At 48.9% G+C, this 17443-nt stretch overlaps 1 protein-coding gene across 1 annotated transcript; it reads left to right on the forward strand.

Annotated features, from left to right (window-relative positions):
- The first annotated feature begins 1991 nt into the window (after positions 1–1991).
- On the forward strand, positions 1992–16708 carry SHH (sonic hedgehog signaling molecule). The gene is made up of 3 exons (XM_073334563.1): positions 1992–2523; positions 7472–7733; positions 15760–16708. Exons 1-3 carry the CDS (start codon positions 2215–2217, stop codon positions 16482–16484), a joined length of 1296 nt encoding a protein of 431 aa, XP_073190664.1. The 5' UTR covers positions 1992–2214; the 3' UTR covers positions 16485–16708.
- The last annotated feature ends 735 nt before the right edge of the window (positions 16709–17443 follow it).

Consider the following 17443-nt stretch of genomic DNA (forward strand, 5'->3'; position numbering starts at 1 on the left):
TGCAATGTCCACGCATTTACTAACTGGTGTATCGATCATCTTTCATGGGGGGCGGGGGGAAAGAAATAGGCAGGGGGATAAAGGATTTGTAATATCCCCCACCGTTAGGAGTAGTACTTATAACCTGGCACTATCTAATCAACTGTTACATCAAGTCATGGTGATTGAGGTAACCACATCAAAAGAATATACTTTTTTTGTATAAATTATATATTCCCTGTATCTTGTCTTGGCACACGCACACACACAGACAGAGAGAGGGAGAAGTTAGTTTAAAAAAAAATAGTGTCAAGCAGGTATTTAGCTGTTGTACAACTTGTTTCTTAAACTAAGTTACTTCTCTCTGAGAAGTTAAAAGGTAAATCTTTCCAGATTCCAAGTTTAATCATGGAAAGGGGAAATCAATGTAGTAGTAAAAATTATAAAAAGAAAAGTACTTTGGGTTTTTTTGGTGAAGGGAGGATCACAGGTTGAAATCGGTCTGTCAATTTTGAAAGGAGTTCATTCGGCTTTAAAAAATTGTCTAAAGGAAAATCACATACAGTTCTCTGAAACTCTGGTGTTCTGTTTGTTACAGCTTAGGACAGAAAACTTTTTTGCACTTAAAACTACTTTGTTTTTTGTAAAGTCCATTTTTACACGGTTTAAGTTGATTGAACTTAGTTATGTCGCAGACAGGAAAACTCCCCTGTGCTGCTTGTCCCAAAAAGTTTGCCTTTTTAAATAAAGTGGATTTTTTTTCCTGAATAGGGGAACTTTTGGATTACTTCAACATGTCGCTTAGGATTTTAAAGAACTCTTTTTAAAAAGTCCTTAAAGTTTCTAAATTCTTGGACAAATTGTATTTTCTTTGGAGCAAAAGCAAATGAGCTCTTTACAGAAACAGAAGTGTTTGTTCATAGTGGAACGCTGCTTTTCTGTCTAACCTGCTTTATCAGCACCATCTCTCTGCGATTTTGCTCGTCTCTCAACACCTTTGTCTGATTAGTAGCTTTTGGAGATCGGGATAAAGACATCACTTGCCACGCTGCATAAGATAACAATTAATTTAACATTAAACTTATCCCCTTTCCATTCACTTTACTTGGATCGATCTCTGGTAATTGTGTTTGCGGATGCTTTCAATACGATGCTTTTCTAAAAACTTAATGACACCCCACAAGAAGGTATAAGGGTTTTTAATGCACTTCTTAGAGTTAGACCAAAGAAACAAAGCATATAGTCCCAACATGCTCAGGACATCAGAGTCTGGTCTTTTAAAAATATATAATCAGTTCGCTGCTTGTTTCCTTCTTAAGGTACAATATTTTGTTATTTTAAGCTGTTTTGTAATAAAGTACCATTTAACATCTATGTACACTGCAATTGCACCATGTAAAAAAGTTACACACACAAACTTTATAAAACTACCATTTTATATTTAAAAAAAAAACTTTTTTTCCTCCCCTAAGTCAGCCACTTACCTGCTGAAAAAGTAAATGTGTTTGAAAAGTTGCGGTGCTTTCATGCAATGTTTCTTTTCAATGAAAAAGAAAGATACCCTTAGAGGGGTTAACTCTCAAAGGGCTAGTCATTTTGCCCCTGACAGGCTATTTTTCAAAGTTGTTTGATAGCCAACGTTTTATTTTATTTTATTTTTATTTAAACCCGCCCTCGAAAAACTTTAAATGCAGTGAGGCAGCTTGCTAATATTTTTATTTCACAGAGACATCTGTTACTCCTGCTGACAAATGTACCACTCTGCCAAGAAAGTTTAAAAAAAAACAAAACAGCATGTAATTGATGTTATCCCAAGAAAGCGCTATCTCCACCCCTTTCAGCTCCAAGCCCTTCAGGTAAAAGAAAAAAAATATCTTTCAAGAATTTGTTGCCTTTTTGAGGGTTAATACATCAGAAGACAAGCTTGTCTCGCCTTGGCCAATCAGAACTCGGCTCTGGCAGCTATAATATAGAACTAAAGGCAGACTCCTCTCACAAGCGTCTCTAGCCTTGCTACCATTAAAATCAGACCCTTTTTGTCTCTCGATTGCTGTCTCACGACCAAACTCCGATGTGTTCCGTTATCAGCGACCTAAAGCCTGCCATTCCAACACCTGCCTTGCTAGGGATCGGTGGATAGTATACGATTCAGAACGCAGACAAGGACGTAGGAAGAGAGAGATCTAGAGAGACAGCCAGGGATAGACACAGAGAGCTTTGAAGTAATTGGATTCAATGGACGAAATGCTGCTGTTGACAAGAATTCTGTTGGTGGGCTTCCTCTGCGTTCTCTTGGTCTCCTCTGGGCTGACGTGTGGACCAGGCAGGGGTATTGGAAAAAGGAGACACCCCAAAAAACTGACCCCTTTAGCCTATAAGCAGTTTATTCCCAATGTGGCAGAGAAGACCCTAGGGGCCAGTGGAAGATATGAAGGGAAGATCTCAAGAAACTCGGAGAGATTTAAAGAACTAACCCCAAATTACAACCCTGACATTATTTTTAAGGATGAAGAGAACACTGGAGCTGACAGACTGATGACTCAGGTAGAGCTACATAGATACATATATTTTTATTTGTTAGCATATCTGAGCAATCATAAATTAAAACATCTGTCTTAGCATTTTTAAAGACACCCCTCACCCCAAAAACCCCTCATCGGTTAGATTAATATTTAAATATCCAGTTAAGTTTGCAGGGGCATATAGTCATAGATATATATTTTGGGGGGTTGTGTAATACTTACAAATATAACCTTGCCATGACGTTCCCTGTAACTTGGTTAGAGATTTCTGTTTGCATTTGTCCCCAAGCCTGCACTTTGATCAAACGAATTGTATACAGCTAAGAGGACCCCAAGTGTCTAGTGACCGTCAGGCCACTCTTTCATCGGTTGGTACAGCTGCCGACTTCTTTATTTTTATTTTATTGTATTACCCTTCATTATTGTTGTTTGCAAGCGGATTCTAAATTTAGTACCTATGGAGTCTTGTAAATCACAAAGGCATCTGAAGTCCAATCGACCATTACTCTCCTGTTTGTGTATTATATAGCTTGTATTGCAAAACCATCCTTTGCAATTGTGCCCATCAGAGCGTAAATATATTGATATTTCTTTAAGGATGCTCGCCACCAATGCTCTGGTACTTCCAAATGGGAGGGACTTGCAACTTATCAGCATTGCATCACTTCTGTTTTAAAAATCAGATGGCACAAGGTTTACAGCTGGATAAATATTGAATCGGGAGTGGAATCAGAATGCGGAACCATCGTATGCAAAAAATAAACCCTCCCAAACAGCCACATTATTACAATAATTGTTGCTATTGCTCACTGAGCGATAGGTGAACGCAATTAGTGGAGTTTTTGAAACTACATGGAATCGAGATGCCATCTAGGCGCTGGAAATGGGTTTCATCCAAATATAGGTCAACAGCCTTTCCCCCCCTTCCCACTATTATGTATTTTAAGTCCCACCTTCAGTGCTATAACTCGGCTGCAAGAATTACGTTGGGGATGGGAAGAATTTCCTAAACTCTCCCCTTTGCCTCGGCTTGATTTTCCGCACATTTACTAGATTTATTTGGACGAGGGACGTGTCTCGTCCAATCTCCTCCCGACCACCTTAAATCTTACTGTACCTATGAGTGTTGGCGCGCGCGCCTCTGCCAGATAGAAGCGCGAGCCTCAATTAAATATGCACAGGCCATGGTGCAGAGCATGTTGTGTAGAGAGTTCCCAGTCCAATTCGATAGCTTTAATCTCGCCTCCTAATGCAAAAGAAAGGCAAGTGGGAGAGGGTCGGCTGATGACTATTGTGGCATGCATTGTAAGATCCAGTCCAGTCCCTCTTATAGCCCTCGGTCATCCTCCCTTGCTGAAAAGATGCAAGACAGTGTAGCTGTGCGCCAAGTCAGACACATCTCGCATTTTCAGCTCCACTTACTCCTCTTTTATCGATCGCAACGGCTAGGATTTCAGTTTGTATCCTATTTAATACGGCAAATGCTGCTGCTGCTGCTGCTGCTAGGAAGCCCGAGGAAAAAAAGAAGACGTGCTTGGGTGTGTGTGTGTGTTACCTACACACACACCATACTCATGAAAGAGAAAATGAAGCTTAGGCGTAGAAAGGAAGCGAGAGGGAGAGCCAGACATAGATTGAAATACAGAGGGAAAGAGATGGGGACCCACAGAGGAAGGGAAAATGTGTGATGGTGGGTTTTTTTTTTAAAGGAGGGGGTGGGCTGAAGAGAGGGAGACCCCAGCCTGTGTCGTAGCGTCTCCTTTCTCCTCTACTGCAGCCTTGGATGTGCCCTGTCTCTCTAGCTCCCTGGGAATACAGAGCCTTCTACATGGCTTGCCACTCTCGCTGCAATAGCTGGCAGCATTTGAACTTCTGACCTTCTGTCAACTTCCCTCAGACGAACGAAACGAAAACAAATACTTTTTCCTTCAGTGGCTATTCTCGTTCCTTACACACACACACACAAAAAGGGGGGGGGGGGTAGATAACACCGCTCTGTCTCATAGCACAGCTTAGGTACCACACCAAAATAAGAGATCAACGTCTGACTGCAGCTTCATTACTGCACCCCCTTTGGGGAGCAAGAGAAGGGAGAAAGGACATCGGTGATTGCATAATGATATTGGGGGAGGGGAGAGGAAGGGACAGGAGTGATCTCATAACCCTGGCTGGAGCTGGGGAGAGGTAATGGGGTGATTGAACAGTAGTGGTTCTATAGCAATGTTCGAGGGTGGGTTGGAGGGGGAACTGCTCGGTGGTCTTCCAATAACAATATTGTAGGGAGGTGGTGGGAAGCTGCCGCCGACATCAGAATTTCCTCATATTGCAATCCTACAACGAGCTGGGCCAATCTCTTTCTTTTCTCTCTCAATCAGCAACCTCTTGTTCTGTTAAATTCAAGCCTTTAAATGCCTGCTTCACAAGCCCTTCAACCATGGAAAGCTCTTCCCTGAATGGAATTGTTAAACTTTCAGAATCGTTGCTGAATGCATTAGCTGCTAGTTAATATTAACTTAAGAAGGGAAAAAACGCAAACAGAGCTAGGTAAGTCAGGTTCTTAACTTTGCAGGTGACAACAGCAGTTTGCTGAATGCCCCCCTCCCCGCCCCATACACACACGCACACACCCAGAGCAACCATTGGCTGGATCTGTGAAAGAGATAAGGGGGCCAGGTCAATATGATAAAGCTGGAATTTGGATGAAATAAAATAGAAATCTAGTGCCATACAGGAACACCACCGGTGCACGATGTGAGGGATTTGGAGATCAACTTGGCATTTAGGAAGCCCACCAGGTTGTTTACACTGACAGGTACCTGTTAAGTGTTTCCTTCGAGCAATTCATTTGTGAAGAGATTAGGGGCTGGCAGGAGAGGGCTTGCTGAACAACTTTGCCTCCACACAAAGCGTTAGTCGAGGCAGCCCTGCTGAGTTTCACGGTGGCTGAACAGAATTGGGCTTGATTTGTGGCACACGACCCAATGAATTAATAAATAGTCTGGTCTTCACGGCTTTTGACTCTGACAGTCCAGCTCAGCCAATATAAAAGGAAGGAAAGTCCTTTAGTAGGTAGTTCCTTTCCCTTTTGTTTTGCCAGAGAGACTTTAGCTCATATGTATAGGGGAAGGAGCTGGAATAGCAAACCTGCCCCTTCTGTTCTCCTCCCTATTTGTTTTCTTAGTTGTAAAATAACACGGCTTTAGACTGCTGTGCAGCTAAGGGCTTTCTCCTTGTCCGTGGCCTAAAACACTGAATGTTTCGCCTTTTTCCTCACAGTATATCTGTGAAAGAGAAATTAACAAGCTAAACTTCCTTACGGTTTTCTGCTTTTCCTAGACTCACATCACATTAGAGACCAATCCGCTCTATCCATAAAAATGTTATATCACATGGAACAATCGGCCAGGGGGTCCAAAGTGGACTCGCCCCGGCGTTTTCCATTGAACTGCCACAGAAGTATTGCTACGGTATTGCTTTATGGCTGTAACATACGCGCTGAAACTTTCTTGTTGAGCAATCCGGTCACGTACCTAAAAGTAGTGTAGCGGCAATCGTGCAAGCGATTGCCCCCCCCCCCTTTTCTGGGAGCTGTGAAAAGAACCTTTGTGGTGTGTTACTTTACATATTGATAACGTGTTGGGGTGAGTCCTCGTGGAGAAAGCCAAACATCCCTACCCACTTGATGCATTTGCCTTGAGCTTTGCTCAACTGCTGGCAACATGCTGTAGTCTCACATTTGCCAATGTGCCTGAAATGTATATTGCTTTTCCAATCCTGGAGGGGTGTGGATGGCAGATTACCTTTTTCTCGAGCTGATCGGTTCATGCAGAGCAGTATTCTATTTAGACTCTGGGATGTGACAGGAATCTACCCAAACTTTTCTTACTTTATTTAGAATGATCTCCCCTAGCCTTGCTCAGGCCTCCCTCTCTGCCCCTTCTTCCCACGCCCACGTTTGTCCATAACCTCTTACAATTTCTCGCCGAACTGCCAGGTCCTGCAGGGTAAATTTGGTAAAACCAAGAAAACAAAGGAAAGGAGCTGGTTAAAGAAAACAGAAAGCTGATCATGTGGTAGTGGTCTGCAGAGTTAAAAGAATGTGGCACTCCATATGAAGAATGCTTGTTGTCACTCCCGGTTTCATATTCTACGCTAGCTCACCTCTGGGTTTGTTGGTTTTTAACATTGCTATCAGCTTGATCCCTCTCTGCTTTTCATTCTTTCCCCTAAGAGATATCGTGTGGGTTTGCTCTTATATATACACGTATGTGTATTTCAAGCTGGATGAATGTTTCTAGCCCAGGCTGGTCTAAGTGAGTGATCTGCGAAGGATAAACTCCTTCTAGCACAGAAAGGCTGTTAACGCGAATTGAGAACCTTTTCATCACCGACTTAAGTTGAAAAGACCCGGAGAGACATTCCAGGGGAAACTATTTGACTCCCAGATGTATGGCAAGTGTTTGTCTTTTGGAAAACTTTACTCTGCTCCCAGCAAATGTGAAAATGCACGTATTAGCTGGAAGACGGAGGAGAGATCATATCAGGCTAAAGGTTTCCTTCTGACACTCAAACAGGTTGCAGGCTGTAAGAAAGTGGGCGATCGGGGTTACATTTCGACCCCACTCACTCCGTACTCTCCGAACTTCAACCTTCTCCTCACCCAGCCTCACTTGACTTCCTACAGCAGACTAACAGGCTTTCCCATTAGGTATCTGAGAAGCTTTTCAATTCCCCTAGGCTGCCCCCTTGAACGGATATATAGGGCGAAGTCACCAGGAGCTTTGACATTGTCGTCAATGGTAGTGGGCCTAGGATCACAGTTCAGGGACTGAGCATAGCTCAGGCCTTGTCCATAGTCTTTAACTCTTGAAATGCCAGGTGTGTGTTATTTTTAGGGTTGGGGGGTGTCAATGGCTGTGTCAATGCCGCAGGGCCTGTGCAATGCCCCTTGTGTGCCCCTGTCCCTGCAGAGATGCAAAGACAAGCTGAACGCCCTGGCGATCTCGGTGATGAACCAGTGGCCCGGAGTGAAGCTGAGGGTGACCGAGGGATGGGATGAAGATGGGCACCACTCCGAGGAGTCGCTGCACTACGAGGGCCGGGCTGTGGACATCACTACGTCGGACAGGGACCGCAGCAAGTACGGCATGCTGGCTCGGCTGGCGGTAGAGGCTGGCTTCGACTGGGTCTACTACGAGTCCAAGGCCCACATCCACTGCTCCGTCAAAGCGGGTAAGGAGGACAGCTGAGCCCCCTGGCCTGCCCCGGGGCACCTAGCCAAAGCACCCCCTTAAGGGCCGTGGGACCCAGGCCTGACAGGTTGGACCCATAGGGGAGAATAAAAGTATCCCAGCAAGGCCGGACCCCACAAGGCGTGTGAACCCCCGCTAAGGCAGCCCCCGAAGGGACTTACAGCATCACTGGGGGGAGAAGGGCACTCCCCTGGGTCTGCTGCTGTTTGTGCCAAGAGCAGGTTGCATCAGAACCGGGCACCCGACCCGGGGGAGGATGCGGGTATCCGGCCATTGCTTTGCATCGCGGCTGGGCTGCAGTGGGAGCGGGGGCGGGGGGCGCTTCTGCGGCAGGCTCTCGCTCTTCTCTTGCCATTGAACGGATTTCGATCCATACCTAAGTATAAAACTCGGTCACACGGATGAGCCATCCTCGTCCTGTGCTTCTCTGCCTACGTAGGAGGGGCTATGCGGAGGACAGTGCAGATTTAGAGCGGAGCTTACAAAGGCAGGGGAAAGCCCCCATTCTGATCACAATCTGGGCAGAGAACGGATATGGATATTAACACGGTTCTCTAGCTTTCTCACTCCGCCTGCGGGTGGGACGAATGCAAGCCACGCACCTTACGGGCCAGGTCCCTCTCTAGCCCTATGTTAATCATAAGGATGCAAAAACTTGCAGCCAACTCATCCACTCTGTTATTGATTCCCCCTACCCCGACTGAGCACACAGCTCTGCAAAATAAGTGTCTCCCCCCCCCCCCCCCCGGCATTTATTTTTTTCCCTAAATCCACACCGTATATTACAAATACCGTGACCATTTAAGAACATCTAGCTGGCTGCGCGCCCCGAAGTCTAGTAGGATTACTAGTGCCAACCCGCTGGCGTGCGCAGGGAAAAGAAAATTCATGCCATTCATGGCTTAATCTGCAGCCGCTAGGAAACTCCAGGATTTTTTCCCCTGTGCTTACAACGCCACATGCTGTTTCAGCAGAGGAATAACTTGTAACAATAAATCGCGAAATTCGAAACTTCATTTCTGCGCATAAATTGACGCGTTTAGCAAAACTGTTAACAGTGCATCGCCGACGAGCTGGGTTTTTCACCTCTCAGTGTTTGTTGCATAGCATCTAAACTGTATTTTAATAGCCTCTTTTAGCCAAGAAACACTTTTAAAGTGTCAAGAAATACTTAGTTGTGAAAGAAAATAATTACTCTCTCTAAATATATCTGTTTGCTTAGAAATAAGGTAACGAGGGGCCTGATCCTGCTCCCATTCACAGCAATGGCAAGACTTCCATTGACTCCCCTGGGAGCAGATCAGACCCCTTCACCAGCTTTACATTCTGGGGCTGATGAAAAGTAACACTTCTCCTGGCCAATGCAGGCTTTACATTGAGTCCGTGATATTGCTTCGGTTAATCTTCTGGTCTTATTTAGCCAAAGAAATCTCTAAATGGCCTTTTCTAGAGTAAAGATATGCTCAGCTCGAGGTGTCTGTGATGCACAGTAACCTTATTCCAAATGAACATAATCCAACTCCATGTATATTGCATAGGAGACGAATAATTCCAAGAGAACAAATCTACTCATTAAAATTCCACACACACTTGGAGGTTTGGGGTAATATTTAGTGCATGTCAGGCAGGGTCGTGTGACTGTACAACACGGGCTTCAAGAGAGCAGGCTTGAATTCCGCCAGCTAAGTCTGATTTCAAATTGTCAAAACCTCATTTCATGACAGAGAATCTTATGAGAAGATTAAACCCTATAATTCCAGGCAGGAAGATTCTTTATCTAGATCTCTATTTGCAAAAAGTATGATCCCGGAGATTGGAATGCAAAGAAGAGTTCCCCCAAGGTCTGAATTATTGTCATCAGGACAGAGAAGAGAGGCTGGGGTGGTAAAAGGGACATTGATAATGAGCTACTGCAAGTATTTAGAGCAAGCTCCTACATTTAAAATTCAAATACACATCTTGAGTGTCTTGGAAAAGTGGCTCTGCTGTGCAAATAGTGCTTGGAAGGTCCTGGTTTTTTGGAGAGTATGTGTGTGAATTGGCACATAGGGTTTCTGCACCTGAACAAATAGGGGTAGGGGGGTGGGAGGGAAGAAGCTGGGAAAAAAATGGAAGTGTCCTCTCTTCCAAGAGTGTCTGCATTTATTACATGAATCAGAATGACAATGCTGATCCTTTATTGGATTTTAATTAGAGAACCCAAACAGCACTGCTCAAAGCAGCAGATTTTCACACCTCTGCCAATTCACTGGCATGTTTGTAGAGTTGCTACACTACTAGATCTATTCATCAAGCCCCTGAATATGCAAACAAAGCTCAAGCAAGAGCTTTACTTGGGGCTTGTACTAAGGTGTAGTTTGCTAGGAAAGGACTCTACATAAAGCACATAGCTCGTTTGTTGCCATGTTCTCAGTGAAGAGGCCTTGGAGATCTTGCTGTTTCATTTCTGAAGCACAAGTGATAAAGTCGTTAGCAAATCAATAACATTCTAATTTTCGCCCTTCCTGTCCTTCCTGAGAAAGTCATTAGGAGACTCCCCAAGTGTTTATTTAAATCATAATAGCTTATGCACCAGCTACAGAGGCACAAAAATAAAATCTGTATCTGTGGTCTTACTACTTTTAGGAGGAAAATTACTTGGACTAGAAATTGGCACACTCAGTAACTGGGAGAAAACTGCAGTGAAGTCAAGGAACCGAGGAAATATTATTTCCATTCCACCCTAAGGAATGGAAATAATTTTATCAAATGCCCTTGCTACAGTGGAATACTGTGAGTGCACAAAATACTGTGAGTGCACAAAATACAAAAAAAAAAAAAATGTAACTAGAGTGTTTACGAACACCCAGGAATCACTAGGTGAAGTTCCAGACCCTGTGCTATGGAAGAGGGCAGAATAGACAGTCATACCAGTCTCTTCTGGCCTGAAAATCTTTTAAATTTCTACATATTATAGCAATATTTTCAAGGACAGAGACTTCAACTCCATAAATTCGGGTTGATCTTGTTTTTAAAACGGCTAGGATTTCTCTGAAGGACTAATAATGAGGCAGTGGTGACAAGAATAACCAAGGGCCCTAAAATTTAGGATCAGATTAATCCCCCCGAAGTAACCCCAATGACTAGCCTGGCCTTGTGCATAAAGTAGAGGATGTTTTAAGGTTAGGCAGGGGGAGCATACACACCTGACCTGGGCTGAGCAGAGACTTTTGATCTAGCGAGGGAGGCAAATACTCCCGCTTTGGGAGAATGGGTGAAGTGTTGGGTGGTGACTCTTGCATGGTGGGGGGAGAGGGTGGGGGGGAGAAGAGACTCTTACCTGAGAAGGGAAGGAGCTGCAGAGAATCCTCACCTAACGTGTGGACACAGCGACTGCTGTAGGGGAGTGCTCCCAGGCTCCTAAGGCAATAAGAGGCAGGAGGATCTAGTGGATAGGGCAGTGGACTAAGGGCTTGTCTACACCTAAACTGCAACAAGAAAAGGAGGTCTTGTGGCACCTTAGAGAGTAACCAATTTATTTGAGCATGAGCTTTCGTGAGCTACAGCTCACTTCATCGGATGCATGTAGCTCACGAAAGCTCATGCTCAAATAAATGGGTTAGTCTCTAAGGTGCCACAAGTCCTCCTTTTCTTATTGCGGATACAGGCCAACACGGCTGTTACTCTGATCCCTGGTAAAATGCAAGGGTGGCACTGCTGTGGCACCTCAGTGTAAATACTACCTATGCCCATGGGAGGGGGGTCTCTTATCAGGGCAGGTACTACACCTCCTTAAGAGGCGGTAGCTATGGCAACAGAAGAATACTTCCATCCCTCTAGCACTGTCTACCCCAGGCTTTAGGCTGGTAAAACTACATCACTCGGGTGGGGATTGTTTACATAGCTATGTCTAAGTAAGGTCCCAGTGTAGACCAGCCCTAAGGCTATGTCTACACTGCACTTTTGTTGGTAAAACTTGTCGGCCAGGGCTGTGAAAAAAATACCCCCTGACTAACAAGAGTTTTATTGACGAAAAGTGCCGGTGTGGACAGTGATTTGTTGGCCAAAGATGTTGGCCGACAAAGCTACTGCTTCTCTTTGGGGGTGGTTTTATTTTGCCAGCAGGAGAGCTCTCTCCTGCCACCAAAGAGCTGTTACAGGGAATACCTTACAGTGACGCAGCCATGCCACGTAAGGTACGCAGTGTGGACATTGCCTAAGAGTCAGGAGCCTGGGGAGCTAAGTCTAGCTCTCCCATTGACTTGCGATGTGACATTAAGCCAGTCACTACACTTCTCTGTGCCTCTGATTCCCCTTCCACCCTCTTGGCTGTTTTAGGTCTGGTCTACACGACAGACCTATATCGGAAGAACTACGTCATTCAGGGATGTGAAAAATCCACACCCCTGCGTGACATCTATGGGCCTAACCCCCTGTGTAGACAGTGCTCTTCGTGGGAGAGCCTGACGCAGCCAGTGCCTCTCAGGGAGGTGAATTAACTGCGCCAACGGGAAAGCTGTCTCTTATCAGCGTAGTGTCTTCATTGAAGCGCTAGAGCAGCTGCACCAATGCAGCGTTTTAACCGTAAACTTGCCCTTGCACGGTCTATGCTACAGCAGCACAGCTATGGTGAGCGTAGACCCTTCCTAAGCGATGGAAGAGTGTCTCCCATCGCTGTAGTTAATCCACCACTCCGAGAGGCAGTGGCTTGCTCCACTGAATGCTTCCGTCAACAGGCAGGTCTACACTACAGCCGGAGTCAATATAACCTACGTCACTCGGGTGTGGAAAAGCCCCCCATCCACCCAGAGCGACAAGTTTTGCGCTGCCCACACAGGTGCTATGTCGGCGGGAGACGTAGCTTCTGCTTCTCACCAAAATGGAGTAATTATGCCGCTGGGAGAGCGCTCTCCGGCCAGCATAGCGCGTCTTCACCAGCTGCGCCAATGCAGCACTGTGCTGTAGACATACCCAACCTAGCGGCGTCTATCCCAGGGGGTTAGGTCAGTTGAACTACGTCTCTCAGGGGTGTGAGTTTTTTCCCCCACAGCCCTGAGCAGAGTAGCTAGGTCACCCTAAATTGTAAAAGGGCACAATTTAACTCTGGACTTTTCTACTGGGGAAATTAACTGGAATAAACTATTCCATATGGACATAATATTGCATAATAAAAGTGATTTTATTCCAGAACAACCTCACTTCAGAAGTTCACTAATTATTCAGCAATAAATTCTCCCCCTCCCCGCCCCCCCAGAGTAGTGTCCACATGGGGAGCTATTCTGGAATAGTGACTGCAGAATAGGTTATTTTGCAATAGCTATTCTGGTCAATTTCCCCCCATGTAGACAAGGCAACATTCATTTTGAAAGGGATCCAGTTAAACTGGCCAAACCTCCAACTAGTGTAAACCACTTACCCTGGTTTAAGTGTTAGCCTATATTGAGTTAGCTTCAGCTTCAACTGGATGATTGCCTGTTCTGTTCATTCCTCTGAAGCAATGGGATTGACCACTGTTGGAAGACAGGATATTGGGCTACCTGGACCACTGGTCTGACCCAGTACAGCCGTTCTTAGGTTCTTTGTAACGTAAGGGCACCTACAAAGGGAGGCTGCAGCACTTTCACAAGATCAGTTTTATTACTTTAGTGAAAGCAGAGCACTCTTCTAGACAAAGCTTTAACTGTCTTGTCTAGTTAGACTGTAAACTCCTTGGGCCAGGGACCGTCTCTGGTGATGTGTGTATCTGGTGCCCAGCACAAGCAGCCCCTGGGGTTTCTAGGCACTACTGTACTACTACTAATGGAGGACGTGGACGGGGGGGGAGGTTGCGCAAACTCCTAGGAGAGGAAGCGGTTCACAGCTACTAACCTGAGCCAGAAAGGTGGCATGCAAAGGCCACTGCTATAAATGTGTGCACTGAAACCATAACCCGAGCTATGGGATGCAGACAACTCCTACCCTGGGGATGTGAGGAGGAGGATGCTGAGCAGACCTGGCTAGGGAATTGTACGTCTTATGGGATAGGAGGTGGGGGGGATTGTGGGATGCAGAAAGTCCCTGCCCTTGGCTCTATGGGAGTGGTGGGGGGGGAGAATGCAGAGAGCCCCTGGCTAGATTGTGTGTTGGGGCAAGAAATGAAGCCAGCCCCTAGGCTGAAAGGGTGGGATGCAGAGCAGCTGGCCTGAAGCCTGTGTATAGGATGCAGACAGTGGAGGATGCAGAGAGCGGGGTAGGGGAAGAGGGTGCAGAGTGTCCGGGGGTAGGGGGTGCAGAAGAATGTGAGCAGGGTGCAGAGAGTCCAGGGGAGGGGAGGGGAGGGGTGCAGAAAAATGCAAGCAGGGTGCAGAGAGCCTGGTTGTGTGTGCGTGTGCATGTGCAGAGAGCCTGGAGGGGGTGGTTGCAGAATGGGAGCAGGGTGCAGAGTGCCCGGAGAGGGGGTGCAGAATGGGAGCAGGGGGGTGCAGAAACCCCAGGGGGGGGGTGTGTGCAGAGAGCAGGGGGGGGCAGAATGGGAGCAGGGGGGTGTAGAATGGGAGCGAGGGTGTGTGCGCAGGGAGGGAGGGGCAGAATGGGAGCAGTGGGGGGGAGGCAGAGAGCTCAGGGAAGTGCAGAGTCCAGGGGAGGGGAGGGGTGCAGAGAGCCCGGGAGCAGGGGTGCAGAATGGGAGGGGGGGGAAGGGGTGCAGAGAGTCCAGGGGAGGGGAGAGGTGCAGAAGAATGCGAGCGGGGTGCAGAGAGCCCAGGAGTGGGGGGTGCAGAATGGGAGCGGGGGGAGGGGTGCAGAGAGTCCAGGGGAGGGGAGGGGTGCAGAATGGGAGGGGAGGGGTGCAGAGAGCCCTGAGGGGGGTTGTGCAGAATGGGAGCGGGGGGGGAGGGGTGCAGAGAGTCCGGGGGAGGGGAGGGGTGCAGAAGAATGCGAGCGGGGTGCAGAGAGCCCAGGAGCGGGATGCAGAATGGGAGAGGGGGGAGGGGTGCAGAGAGTCCAGGGGAGTGGAGAGGTGCAGAGAGCCCGGAGGGGGGGTGCAGCATGGGAGCGGGGGGGGGAGGTGCAGAGAGCCCGGAGGCGGGGTGCAGCATGGGAGCGGGGGGGGGAGGTGCAAAGAGCCCGGAGGGGGGGTGCAGCATGGGAGCGGGGGGGGGAGGTGCAGAGAGCCCGGGGGGGGGTGTGCAGCATGGGAGCGGGGGGGGGGGGGAGGTGCAGAGAGCCCGGAGGGGGGGGGTGCAGCATGGGAGCGGGGGGGAGGTGCAGAGAGCCCGGAGGGGGGGGGTGCAGCATGGGAGCAGGGGGGGAGGTGCAGAGAGCCCGGAGGGGGGGGTGCAGCATGGGAGCGGGGGGGGGGAGGTGCAGAGAGCCCGGAGGGGGGGGGTGCAGCATGGGAGCGGGGGGGGGAGGTGCAGAGAGCCCGGAGGGGGGGGTGCAGCATGGGAGCGGGGGGGGGAGGTGCAGAGAGCCCGGAGGGGGGGGTGCAGCATGGGAGCGGGGGGGGAGGTGCAGAGAGCCCGGAGGGGGGGGGTGCAGCATGGGAGCGGGGGGGGGAGGTGCAGAGAGCCCGGAGGGGGGGGTGCAGCATGGGAGCGGGGGGGGGAGGTGCAGAGAGCCCGGAGGGGGGGGTGCAGCATGGGAGCGGGGGGGGGAGGTGCAGAGAGCCCGGAGGGGGGGGTGCAGCATGGGAGCGGGGGGGGGAGGTGCAGAGAGCCCGGAGGGGGGGGTGCAGCATGGGAGCGGGGGGGGGAGGTGCAGAGAGCCCGGAGGGGGGGGTGCAGCATGGGAGCGGGGGGGGGAGGTGCAGAGAGCCCGGAGGGGGGGGGTGCAGCATGGGAGCGGGGGGGGAGGTGCAGAGAGCCCGGAGGGGGGAGGTGCAGCATGGGAGCGGGGGGGGGAGGTGCAGAGAGCCCGGAGGGGGGAGGTGCAGAGAGCCCGGAGGGGGGGTTCAGCATGGGAGCGGGGGGGGAGGTGCAGAGAGCTCGGCCCGGGGCCCCCTCCGTCCGCCCCCGGCTCTAACCCGCGCGCCTCTCTCGCCCGCACAGAGAACTCGGTGGCCGCCAAGTCGGGCGGCTGCTTCCCGGGCTCGGCCACGGTGCACCTGGAGCAGGGCGGCACCAAGCGGGTGCGGGACCTGAGCCCCGGGGACCGCGTGCTGGCGGCGGACGCGCAGGGCCGGCTGCTCTACAGCGACTTCCTGGCCTTCCTGGACCGCGACCACGGCGCCCCCAAGCTCTTCTACGTGATCGAGACGCGGCAGCCGCGGGCGCGCCTGCTGCTCACCGCCGCCCACCTGCTCTTCGTGGCGCCCCCGCACAACCACTCCCAGCCCCAGCCCCAGCCCGGGGCGGCCCGCAGCCGCGCGCTCTTCGCCAGCCGCGTGCGGCCGGGCCAGCGGGTCTACGTGCTGGGCGAGGGCGGCCGGCGGCTGCTGCCCGCCGCGGTGCACAGCGTCTCGCTGCGGGAGGAGGCCTCGGGGGCCTACGCCCCGCTCACGGCCCAGGGCACCATCCTCATCAACCGGGTGCTGGCCTCCTGCTACGCCGTCATCGAGGAGCACAGCTGGGCGCACTGGGCCTTCGCCCCCTTCCGCCTGGCCCACGCCCTGCTGGCCGTGCTCTCCCCCAGCGCCGGCCTGCCCGCCCCGCCCGAGGCGGAGCCCGCCCCGCCGGGCCTCCACTGGTACTCTCGCCTCCTCTACCGCCTCGGCAGCTGGGTGCTGGACAGTGACTCCCTGCACCCGCTGGGCATGGCCGTGCAGGCCAGCTGAGAGCCGCCGCCGCCAGGCCCAGGCAGCCCCGAGAGAGAGAGAGAGAGAGAGAGAGAGAGAGCGCGAGGGAAGAAAAACAAACTCACAGGAAAAAGGAAAGGAAAAAAAAAATGTTTTAAAGGAGAGCACGGCTTGAGACAAAATAATAATAATAATAATAATAAAAATAATAATAAAGTAGGACAGTCCAAAGTAGACTTTAAGGAAAACAAAGACCCCGGGAAGTTTTGTTCTGTTTAGTTTATAAATATATTATATATATATATTTTTATTTGGTTGGTTATTTTGTTCTGTTCTCTTGGTTGTTTTGTTTTTTTCTCCTCTCCTGGATATTTATTGGTTTTGTATTTTAAATAGATGTTTTAAAATGGATATGAACCGGACCTTCAAGAGCCTTAAGAAGTTTCTTTGATAATTTATTATCGCCTGAACTGCACTCACAGGGGAAAACATTATTTTGTGAGGCCAAGCAAAACTGCGCGGAGTCTATTTTTCTACATGTCACACGTGTCCTGACTTTCAGAAAGCAAAATTCTGTCCTTTCCCAACCCTCCATTGCAATGCTCCTTCTGTTCAGCAAGTCTAAACAAACAAAAAAGACAAACTTCATGGGGTCCATAAATTATATTTTTGTACACAGAATTGTAAATTAGATTTTTTTGAGAGATCAATACTTAACTTGAATCACATTTCGTTTTTGAAATAGTGTAAAATATGAGAATATATTATTTTAATTTAAATAGTTTCAACTGTAACATCATTTCCTGTATTTTTCATGTTTCGTAAATATTTTGCTTTGTAAAAACACCATTTGGGCCACATTCTTGGAAGTCAAGACTGTTACAAACTTTTTATTTACAAAATCGTAAGAAACTTTGTTATTTTGAACGTCAAAAAAAAAGAAGAAGAAATGTATGAGAAAATAATATTTTTTCAAAAGCGCACATGGCGGTGATTCT

This window comes from Lepidochelys kempii, chromosome 2 (assembly GCF_965140265.1).
Source record: "Lepidochelys kempii isolate rLepKem1 chromosome 2, rLepKem1.hap2, whole genome shotgun sequence".
NCBI classification, from domain to species: domain Eukaryota; kingdom Metazoa; phylum Chordata; order Testudines; family Cheloniidae; genus Lepidochelys; species Lepidochelys kempii.

What these genes read in the sequence shown, in the direction of transcription:
- SHH (XM_073334563.1), top strand. Translation starts at nt 2,215, where the DNA reads ATGGACGAAATGCTGCTGTTGACAAGAATTCTGTTGGTGGGCTTCCTC. An exon ending in CTGACAGACTGATGACTCAG is followed by an intron (nt 2,524 to 7,471) that starts GTAGAGCTACAT and finishes CTGTCCCTGCAG; the next exon opens with AGATGCAAAGACAAGCTGAA. An exon ending in CCACTGCTCCGTCAAAGCGG is followed by an intron (nt 7,734 to 15,759) that starts GTAAGGAGGACA and finishes TCGCCCGCACAG; the next exon opens with AGAACTCGGTGGCCGCCAAG.